At 43.0% G+C, this 11,995-nt stretch overlaps 1 protein-coding gene across 1 annotated transcript in view; it reads left to right on the top strand.

Annotated features, from left to right (window-relative positions):
• Positions 1-11,995, top strand: part of LOC109855233 (transmembrane and TPR repeat-containing protein CG4341) — a 209,993-nt gene that overhangs the window by 126,224 nt on the left and 71,774 nt on the right. Inside the window, exons 4-5 of the mRNA XM_020429243.1 lie at positions 2,387-3,269; positions 7,639-7,753. Of these exons, the coding sequence (XP_020284832.1) occupies positions 2,387-3,269; positions 7,639-7,753 (998 nt within the window). The remainder of the gene's footprint in view (positions 1-2,386; positions 3,270-7,638; positions 7,754-11,995) is intronic.

The following is an 11,995-nucleotide window of genomic DNA, read 5'->3' as shown; positions in this document are numbered from 1 at the left end:
ATATATATATATATATATATATATATATATATATATATAGCTCTATTTGTTATATATATACATATAACAAATAGCTCGAATTTTTCGGCCTGTTAGAGACTTCGTCGACGGTCGAATAAATGAACACTAATCGCGTAACATTACGCGGACTTTGCGGAACACAGAGCACGCACCTTTATTGTGCGTAACACGGATAATTGTCGCTGTCACAGGAAGCCTTTATAGCAAAAGTTTTGGTCCGGAATTAGCGGTTACGGAGCCGTCGTCGGTGTGTCGCGCGCGGATATAGCGCGGCAGAGCCACCCCCGCTCGCCGTCGCGTCGTAACCCGCGTCGCATCGCCCGGAAAATTACATCTTACGGTTGTAACGAACTTTGCGCAAGTTTGCACGAAGCGCGACGTATCGTTCGTTTATTAAGGCGAGTTTTAAACTATTCACGGCCGTGCCTTGACAAATCTTCTCTCGTGTAGCGTTTTCTCTTCTCTCGAGTGCGAGCTGTCGCGGCGCGCGCAAGAAACTTGGAAATAATACGAAATTGGAATAGAAGAGAAAGAGGCCGGAATAAGGAAAGGGTAATGCGAAGTAATAAGGCGTACCGGGAAGCAACGCGCGGTGAAAACGTGCGACATCGTCCTTAAACACGACGATGTGGCATTCAATTTCGCGTCAGCTAACTTTTTTAACGAACTTTGCCGCGGCACTTTGCGCCCAGTTCCCCATTCGTCGTCGCGGATACGGAGTACGAGTGTCTGTCTCGGCGAGGATAGCGGCGTAATCGCGCTTTAACGTGAATTATAAATTCACCGCAAACTATTATTTCTACCCGATCCGACTGTCTGTGTAACTTTCAAATCACTTCTCCCCACGGTTACCACGTTGGAAAATTTCATTAGGGATCATCCCGCTCGCGCGCGCGCGCGCGCAAATTTCATATTATAGCTCACTATATAATCAGATATAATCAGATATAATCTAAATTGCAATCTGTAGCATATTATTTCGAAGTTTCGAATATATTCATTATTTAATGCTGTAAAATTGTTAAAAACAAAAGTATTAACAGGCAAATTTTAATTTCAATCTCTTCCGCCGCGATCTCTTTCAATTACCTATCCTATTACTGCAAAATTTTGCTGTGCCAAGTTTTTGTTACATTGCGTGCAATTTTTCCCCAAAAATATGTATGTGATAAAAAAAATTGAACCGAATTGTATATTTTACACTTCCGCGTAAATTTGTCAGAAACAAGAGATTATTCATTGTTGATTATGTGTTCTTTATGCAAAATCCTGCGCACCGCGTCGCTGTTCGATAATATTTTGCTTGTCTCTACTCGCGAACGGTAGAATAGTGGGTATAGGAGAACGCGCAACGCGCGTCTGTTATACCTTCACGTTTCGTCAACACGAGCATTGTACCAACGAGACACGTCTTGTTCGCCGATTCCGTCGGACAAACGATTTTCTCTCCTTTCCATCCGACCGAAACTATCTTCCGGTCGGATGCGATGTTGCGCTCGCCGAGGCAAACATCGCGTCTCGACGACTGTGAAAGCTTTCGTACTACCCAATTCGCTCCCTTTTCTTCGTTCTGTTTATTCATCGGAAAAAAGAGTGCCGAGTAGCAATGCGGCGTAGCAATGCGGAAACAACGTATACTCGATGAACTGACAACAAGAACACCGTCGCGTTATTACGGCATCGCATTTCCCCGCGAGATACCGCGTAATGCATTTCTACGGTACACTTTTATTATTTCTGTTACATATACCTGCGAAGCTCGCGCACGTACATATGTGTTTATGTGTGTGTGTGTTGTGTGGTGTATCGTATATATAACGTAATGTATGCCGCGTGCATGCTATCTCTCTTTTTGTTGGATATTTTAAATCTATGACGCCATTCTCTTTATTAACGGCGGCGAGAAAAATGTTACGAGCCGACCTAGATATACTCGTAAAGTTCATAAGGCATAAAGAACAAATTCTTATTTTACGCGCGCAAACATACGTTGTATGTTTTCAATGTTTACGTCTACATAAACCGCGAAAATTTGTTTCGATAACGGCAATTATCGCGGATTTGTAATTTGTTCGATTTTGAATTTGTTTGTTTATTTATTCTATTTCATCGAAATCGTCATCTTTTAATTTCGACTTTGCGAATAATTTAAACGCAAAAAATAATTGAAATAAACACACAGTGAAATTTGACAAATGTATGTATATACGTATATAATACGTCTGTTCGCGCAACGTGGTGACCCAGTTTGGACAAGCTCCAAGCACGACGCGGTCATCACGACCCACGATGACCGCGCTACAACACGTAGCCGTTGCCGGAAACTATACGAGTAATGCCATACCTGTCAACCGTTGAATTTCAGAGCAACTGCGGATTTACTCGGGGTCGCAGCGTCGGCATTCTGTCGGGCGGTTTGGCTCTACTCGCTCTGGGTCGGCTCAGGCTCGCGGGCAGCAGGCCGGAGTTCGCGAGCGCGGACAATCCGACAGCCAGGCATCCGTCGCGGCTGACGCGCGGCCTGACGTTCCTGTATCTACCGGCGGCGAGCGCGAGAATGTTGCTGTGTCCGACAACGCTGAGCTTCGATTGGTCGATGGACGCTGTGCCGCGCATCACGAGTCCGTTGGACACGCGAAATTTGGAATCGGTGTGTCTTTACACCGCGCTGATCGGCGCCGCCGTCTGGGCGGTGAAAGGTCTAAGACGACCCTGTCGCGACCCGACGACGACTATGTTGCAAGCGTATCCGCGCTCGGCTTCGTCCAGGTGTCCGGTTTGCGCCGGTAGACGAACCGGCGGCTGCCACACAGACGGCTGCAGAGCGGCCAACAACAACAACAACAGTCCACTCGGCGATTGTCATTGTGCCAAGAGACCGAACGGTGGCGCGGGCGCGAACGGCTTGAACGGTCGGCACGCGGCGGCCACCACCGTCGCGATATCCTTGGGCTTCCTCGTGCTCCCGTTTCTGCCGGCGAGCAATCTCTTCTTCTACGTGGGCTTCGTCATAGCCGAGAGGATATTGTACCTGCCGAGCGTGGGCGCCTGCCTGGTCGTTGGCGCCGCGGTGTCCGGCTGCTATCGGATAGCGAGGAGAAACGGGTTCAGAAGGTGCGGCAGGGCGGTGCTGCTGGCCACGGTGATCCTCATCGGCGTGATGTCGGCGAAGACGATCGTGCGAAACGCCGACTGGAGAAACGAGGAGAGCTTGTACAGATCCGCGCTGCACGTGAATCCGCCAAAAGGTAAGATCAGTCAAAATATAAATATTATCTATTCGCAATTAAAGTTTATACAAGAAAACATCGAAAAATCAAGTTCGTTAAATTATTTATTTATAATCACAAGAGATTATTTTCTTTTTTTTTTTTTTGTTTAACGTGATTTATATCTGCATATATTTTAATATTTCGATAATATTTTCCGACCGTGGAATTCGAAACGAGAAAATATATAATATAGATTTACCAATATATTACTGTATAAACTTATAAATGTAAAAAATATCAAAACTCTAAATACGTATCGCGAATTTGAACACATGGGAGTTTTTGTTTTGAAGAACTCTGTGTAAAACGCAAAATGATATGTGTAATAAAAAAAAAAGAATAATGAGTAAACAAGTATTTAAATGTGCTTAACTTTGTTTTCATCGAGTAGTTATTTTTGCAACTGTGTTTTCGTTGAATAATATTTAGTTTTTTAACGACTCTCTCTCTCTCTCTCTCTCTCGCTCTTTTTATCACTCATCATGCAGTTCCTTATCTCGCGGAAGCATCGTCGGTGCCGACATATGACATTTTTATCAGCTGTGTTCATCCCGTCGGCAACTACAAAGCCCTTCAAACGCGTGTAATATCCACGGGAACGTCTTTCTTTATACGCGCAGATCGTAAAAAAAAGGGGGTGACAACCGTCGTACGTTACACGTATCTCTTTCTTCCTCTTAACGGATTAAATACATAAAAAAAATAAAAAAAAAAAAAAACAAACAAAAACGCGCGCGTTAATAATGAAAAGCCATTGCGCGCGTTGATCGATAGACGCGTCGCCACAAAATATACGGCTGTGTATAAAAATGAAATTCACCAAGCGACCGACGGATATCATACGCCGCGCCTGCTTTCTCGTTATAACGTCGAAGCCATTGTGCCAACGGGCGAGCGTGTGCTATCCCGTCTGTTCATCTTGCAGGTCGACACAGGCAACTATGTGCCTACCGTGTCCATAAAATCGTCGAGAAGATGAAAACACGGCATGCAACGAGAAACGAGAGTCTGCCTCTCTCCCCCTCTGTCGCTTTCTGCTTTTGCCGCGCTTTGTCTTCCCTTTTATTCTCCCTCCCGGTTGCGAGCGACTTTAATTTTTCGGGTCTTGTGTATATTGTAACAGAGTTTAATGAAAGAGTTATATATCGTATATTTTAACTCGCGGATACAACGTATAATAAACGCGAAAATCTGCCTCCGTAAATAGAATTAAAAAGATTTCGATACAAAAGGCTTTTATCCGTGTGTGTGTGCGTGTGTGCGAGTTATCTCGATTTTTGGTAATAGTATGATCTTTATGAGAGAAAAAAAACATTTATAAACAAATGTATATTAAAAAATATTATCGCAATACACATACTATTAAAAAAAAAAAAAAAAAAAAAGATTCTAGTAAAGTCGAATTATTTTCACAAAAAATACACACGCATAGAATTATTTTTCAGATCACTTTGTACATATTCCGCGTGTTCTGCAAACCAAAAGAGAATCATTCATATTTTTTTTTCCTTTTTGCTTTCATCTCCGCGCTTTGTGTATATCTTTCATATTTTTAATCTATCCGACGGAAATGTCTTACGTGCGCGCGCGTTAAGAACATACGCTGGTTTTTCATTTCCCCTCCGACGGGGGTCCTCCCTTTAATACACCCCTTCTAATCCGCTCCGACCCTTTTTCCCCGCTTTTATCCACTTTCATACGGCGCTTATCCTCCACGGTGTACTTTTTCGTAATTATTTTAACTTATAGTCCCAGGCGGCGGCAACGGCCCTGGCCGTGTTTTCTCGCGCCCGCGGCCGGCGGGAAATTTTTGTTTCGTTTCTCCGTTAACGCGTTTCATACACGCGCGCGACACACAACGCGCGCGCGCGCGCGCGACCGTAACCGTAAAGAGAGACGTGTGTATCCGTTATTAATTTACTTTTCACGACTATTGCTTACATTCTCGCAATCTACCCACGCACACACAGCATTTTGATACGACAAAAACAGTTATGCCGTTTCTCGTTTTACCGTTTCGTTCGTTAAAGATCCACCGCTAGGAAGCGCGCAAGAAATACAGTATTTTTAAGGAATTTTCGAAGCGGAAAAAGAGTAGGTTGAATGGATATTTCGTTTTTAAACGAGATATAGAGCATGTGACGATGTGTGTGTGTGTGTGTGTGTATTATATATATATATAAGTTACTCGATTCTTCCTTCACATGCGTCTCTCTCGTCCGAAAACGCCCATCCGTCTTTGCCACTTTTTACAGCCTATCCGCCCCATTTACTTTCATGATAATCTAACGATTGATTGCGCGATTTAATCTACCGGACAGTAGTTTGTATTAATTGCGCCGCACATCAGCGCTGCGCATCTGTTCCACGTCATCGACCGCGCGTGTGTTACGTTATTTTAAGATTATCTCGCTCCCCCCAGCTTTTATTATCGATGCGCGTTTGGCTCGAATTTCAAGATCTAAAGTTAGACATGTTTTCCGTTGACCTCGGTTTTTATCGCACGTCTCAATTTGTAAATTGAGACCGAGAATCGATCTCCCAATGATCGTCAATTGTAATAATTTTCATTAGAATTTTCAAAAGAGTTCTCTCCACACAAATTTGGCCACACAAACACGAGAGAGAGAGAGAGTCGCGTGTATTTATCGAGCTCTTGATCGAGAGACTTTATGCTTTTTTTTTTTAATCAACAGCCTTCCTCCGCCTTAATTTTACGCGCCTGTTCGTCGTTTCCCGCGAAACAATCCCGTCCTTTCTTTCATCTCCACGGCTTTCTATTCTCGCCCAATCTCACGCTGTCCATTTTTGTACATATTCTCGCAAAGCGAGAATGCAGGAAGAAGAAAGAGAGAGTCCGGGCGGATAGAGTCACGCGAGCTGACGTCGACACAACAACGCGCCGGGACGCCAGCGGCGACGTCACAGCGCGCGTTTTAATTGCGTCGACAGAAATTGCGTGTTACCGTGTTAAACAGGCTGCTGCCGCAACGAGAAATAAATTTACATTTTGTTGGTCAGGTTGCGCCGATGTGTGCGCGCGCGCATATTCGCATCCGCGCTGTCGTTCTCATCCCTACTCTTTCTCTTTCCCCTGTTGCGTTCAACAGTCTGCAGCACGAGGGGTGTATGTACGCATTCCCTTTCCTCTACCGAAATCACCGGAGTCACTCTGCCATCGAGCTGACGTCCGCTCTCGTTGATTTAAAGCGCATATAGCGACTGTATACCTGTCTGGGGGGCGGCGTTAGCTCACGCTTCAGCATCGATTTTTTCTACAAACTGTATGTGTGGTTTCTGAGGGGACGATCGTTGATATGTCAATCATTGAGATGTATCTGTCCAAAATGATGCGAGCGAGAAAGAAAAATAGAATTATTTCGCGATTTTTGGATTCTCTTTCCCCGGCTTAACTGATGTTATTAAGAGAAACACTGTTGTTGTATAAAATATACATTTTATTAACTTTTGTATTAAAAAAAAAAAAAAAACTGTAATCTTAGATTGATAACAATATTCATACGCAAACGTACAATTCTGAAGTGAGCATTTCATGTGCGCTTTGAATATTATCAGACCGAGAGTATCGCGTTCAAGCGAGCGACTGAATTGGTTCTTCGCGCAAACTGCTCTCCAAATATCGCATAATGGCGCTGAAAGTGGAATAACGACGAAAATATTAGCCTTTATGTCTGGAAAGTGATGTATTATATATAGGTGCGGTGTGCGTGAGCGCAGCATGTTACCATGTTCCCCGGGTACTTCCTGCTGATCATTTAACGAGTTGAATATTCAACTACAAGCCGCGAGCGAGCACGTAAGCAGTGAAATGATAGGCGGACGGGCAGCGGGCGTTATCTTGATCGTGATAATTTTCAAGTAATTGCCGCTAGGATAATAATTAACACTGAAAGCGTAAGACGTATTTCACACCTGTACATCGTGCCATCCATTAACAATTACCTTCGTTTGCATCGTTTTCCATATAGAAATTGTGGTTTGCAATTTTCTATTTTTTGTTTTTTTTTGTTTTTTTATCACTCAACCGTACTCCAAACATATTTATAATTGTTTTTTCAAATAATAAACGTAATACAATATAATTTAAATATGATAAATAAATATAATTTAAATAAAACTTTCAACAATATTTTACATATACCTAAGTAAATATTGCAATAATATTTCTCGCGTTTATATAAATATTGATTGGTCTCTTAATATCTGTTGCTTTTAATGTTTTTTTAACGCTTATTGTATTGCAATTTTTTTGTTAACAATGCGCAACGTATTTGTAGAAATTCGAAAAAAATTATTTTCTTAAATGTATTTTTTGTGTTTCCAGCGTATGGCAACTTGGGGAGCATTCTCAGCGAGCAGGGACGAGTGGCGGAGGCGGAAGAAGCATTCGTCCAAGCGCTTCGCTATCGACCGAACATGGCAGATGTGCACTACAACCTGTGAGTAGCACATCCTAATTCTGTCATTCATATTCTTCTCGTCCGTTTACATCGATATTCGCGACGTACATGAATCGTGAGCATGACACGTACGTGATAAATACGATAATATAACCACGGCGGAGAGAAGCACTCGACAATATTCTTCGAGAGATCTTCACAATTTTACGAATTTTTTCGAAATTTCTTTTCCACAAAAATTTTTATTCCCAAAAATCATATCCTGCACATTCGATAAGCAAAAAAAATATATTTTTAAATCAATTTTCAAAATACATATACTTTTAACGCCAAATTTTTTCTGTTATCGGGACGCTCGAATAAGCTAAAGCTTTTTCGCTGACTACAATATAGTCTTCATTTCCGTAAAGACTTTAAATCTCTTTTTGCAAGTAGCGCGATATTATATATAGTCACCTAAACTTAGCTCTCGATCCGATAAAGCGCGAGCGCGCCCGTAAGAAGGATTAGTCGGGTCAAACGCGATCCTCTTTATATTTGACCGATTAATTCTTCCTCCTCTCCCCCAATTTTTCCGATCCGCCGTGATGCGGAATATATTTGCTCGCGTTAAGCCGTCTATATGTACAAAAAGGGAGAGACCGCCCGTTGAGAAACTCTGTTTACCGTTGTGTCCTCTTATCGGAAAGGGGACAGGGAACGAGACCACACGAGTTTCTTAAGCACGTAATATCGCGGTCAGCGCAGCAACCCCGACTGCGCTATCTTCTCTTACTACCCCTCCCTACTGACGCATCAACGACTTCGTATGGGGCTTAGCGAGCACGGGGTTCCCCGTGAGATCCGCTGAAAGACCCCAGGGTCCTTCGATCGGCGCTCATCATCTTTCGACGCTCCACCTACTAGGTAGGGAAAGGACGTAGAGAAGCCTGTCAAGTCGGTGAGTCGATAAGCCTTGACTATCCTGAGCATCCCCTCTGTGCGCTTCTGATAAGCCCGGCTACGTGGCACGTACTACGCGCCACGTACTTGCCCCATTATGTACTCACGTTAGACGTCTTAGTACTCCGGCACTCCCGCCGCTTAAATTCAACGATCGATAGAAGGCGGGTGGTATTAATCGATAGCGAAATTAGTGGTCAGAGACGAGAAGTGATTTCGGCGTAATACATAGCCGATAGAATAATTTTATCGCGACATTAATGGCGTGTAATAGTTTCGAAGTAATTAATGATGTATTTTAACACGGAGAGGTTGTATCAGAATATGCAAATGTTCTTCGGTAGATTATATTTTAGTTTGAAGGAACGATACGCGCGTACGAATCGAAAGCTAAATTGCTTGATTTAGACAGGAGGCGAAGTGATTTTTGAACACACAATAGTAAATATAATTAAATGTTTTTTATTACAGGGAATTGAGTTGCGTTTTTATGCGTTTAGCACAAAATTGATAATAATGTCGATATACGTATAATAAAATAAGAGATGATAATAACAATGGATCAGCAAATTTTTAATTTTGAAAAAACAAGTAGAACACAAAGATACATCGAAACGAGAGCTTTTTGAGCTTAATGTAAAAGCTTGCGCATAATTGATACACACATTTTGCCTCTGAAAAACCGTGTTTCGATGCATTTCGAAACATTGATTTTTGTTATCAACCGCGTAAATCATGTATATGTAGCCGTGTATGTACATTTTCATTTCAGATTTTTTACGCACAGAAGTTTGTTACACACACAGTTGATCGAAATTACAAGTAGATTACCTGGAAAAAAATAAAATTACCGCGACGCTTTTTCTTTGAGACAACAAACCTTAAAAAACAATGTACGTTTTTTGATAATTTTGTAAAAAAAAAAAAATTCTTTTAATTCGGCGGTTGAAAAACCGTTTCTTTCCGGGAGGTGGGGGAGGATGTGCGCGCGTGTGAAATCGTATTTACTTCGTTAAGTAATTACTATATACGCGACTTTAACATGCTGAACCAGCGTGCACTGCGGCTGCAAGCGGTTGCAAGCAAATTCCGGTGAAACCGCTCGTCCGTTCAGATAAGCCACACCCGACGTTTGTCCCTTCATGGCGGTAATACCGTACGGGCCTTTAGAAATCGGCTTTTAAAGTGAAATGAACCGCGATTTAATTATTATCGCGAATTCCACGGGAGAAATCGGACAAAAAATCTGCAAGTGTCGTCAGAATTTCGAAAATGTGAAATAACAAACGCGCCCTGCACATTCCGCATTCTAGATATCGAAAGCGATTGTTATTATTATTATTATTGTTATTGTTATTGTTAAAAAGAACGGAAAAAGTACACACCTCTCGCAACAAATTTCCGAAAAATACTTATACGTCGTCGGAAGCGGAGCTTCCCGTTACAGATGTATGTGTTCTTCGCAAATATTACGTATGTTTATTTCCCCTCATCTCTCTTAAACGTCCGCCTCTTTCACGATCGAGAGTTCGCAGAAAAATGTCGGATTTGATTTGATCACTTTCCGGTTATTATCCCGGCCGATGATGCACGGCGCGCAATTATCACCCCCGACGTTACATTATCGATACGAATCAATAGCCCGGGAAATTTCCGTTATCTCCTTCCATCATCATCGTCCGGCGAAAGAAGAAAAAAGCCGTTAATAAGAGAGAAAAGAAAGAAGAGCGACGTATATCGCTCTTGCGCGCGTTTCCCGTCCGTCCGTACGTACGTCCGTTGTATTTTCTCCCGCGGAAATTTACGAGGAGGGTCAGATATATCGCAGGATATTACAGCCTCGATGCTATAAAGAAAGCATAAAGACCATTTCATGATTTTCTGAGATATATTAAATCTCTCTCTTTTAGTTATTGTGCGTCCTCATTTATATATAACTCTCCGCAAGCTGTGTGTCGGTCGGTCTGATTTCTCGTTACTATCTCGTATCGAAAGAAAATCATCCCTCGCGATCGGGGGGGAGGGAGGAAGGAGGTGGCATCCCTCGCTCGGTCTCTTCCCTGTTCCGACGATAGATCGATCCCCGAGCGACACGCTCGACATCGGTGAACGCGTTTGTTCGCGCCGCGGACAGCGACGAGCGATTTTGCGCCTATCGCCCCGCCGTTCATCCTTCTCTTTCTCTCTCTCTCTCTCTCTTCTTCGCCGAGGTCAACCCCTAAGAAGACTGATGACAGGCCCGGTATAGCAACGACGGATGTTGATTTATTAAAACCCCGGCGTGATCGTAAGTCATCCATCAGCGGCTGCCGGTGAATGGAAAATTGATTAGTCTTCGCCACGTGTTAGGAAAACCTGTGAGGAGAAGAGAGAGAGAGAGAGAGAGAGAGGGAGCAAAAAGCTCTCCCCGAGCGGGTATCCCGAAGAATACATCGTAATTATGTATTACTCTGTTACTCCTGTCAGCAGGTCGATACTTAATTAGCCGTTCCACTTCCCCGCGCGCGTCGCCTTTCCTTTGTCCTACCGCAACACTTGATGGCTCAATGATTTCTCCGTGGTGAAAGAACCGCGAAAAAACGGCCGAAAGAAATGCGGTGCGCGTTTTCACAAAGCGGCGCGATTTCGAATGGAGCGGGATAATTAATAATTGTAATAAAGTCATGATGTCTTTGTTTTTTTTTTTTTTTTTTGATTTTTTTTTCAATCGTGTTAATGTGAGATCGTTTGAGCAAATTGATTTCGAGTCGTGAAATTAATAAAGTCGACGAGAATATGCTCGCAGTTGATATTGATCAACAAAGACTAATCACCAAAGTTGGATTAAATTATCTAAGTTCTGCAATTATCTTAGCAATAATTACGACAATAATTCCGCACGGTAATTGCTTAAGGTACTCTGTGCCACTAAAATGACTAAGCAAATTAACTCAAGGCGTGCTTCACAGCGAGACGGAGTTGATTCCCGGCGGTCGTTCAGCGGAAAATGGAATCGGTTGATTCGAGGCGGGAATTGACACCGCGTCAAAGGATGAATTCCTCTCTCTCTCTCTGTCTCTCTGTCTTTCTCTTTCTCTCTGTCTCTCTGTTTCTCTCTCTCTCTCTCTCTCTCACTGTATCTACGCTTAATTGTCGTCCTTGTGACGTGTCTCAGGACGCAACGACGCATCACAGCCGCCACACCGTAAAGTAGCAAGCAGACGTGCGCACTGACGCGTGAAATGGCACGAAGATGTAAGACGTATCAGAACGAGAAAGAGAGCGCGAATTTCTCTCAAGAAATCAGACGAGAGATGTGTCATCGCGCGATCGGAAAGGAAGTTTTTTTTTTTTTTTTTC

Source organism: Pseudomyrmex gracilis, unplaced genomic scaffold (assembly GCF_002006095.1).
Source record: "Pseudomyrmex gracilis isolate BER0280 unplaced genomic scaffold, ASM200609v1 scaffold_84, whole genome shotgun sequence".
Taxonomy (NCBI): Eukaryota; Metazoa; Arthropoda; class Insecta; order Hymenoptera; family Formicidae; genus Pseudomyrmex; species Pseudomyrmex gracilis.
The sequence above is the reverse complement of the archived record's forward strand: the minus strand, read 5'-3'. Positions and strand labels throughout refer to the sequence as shown.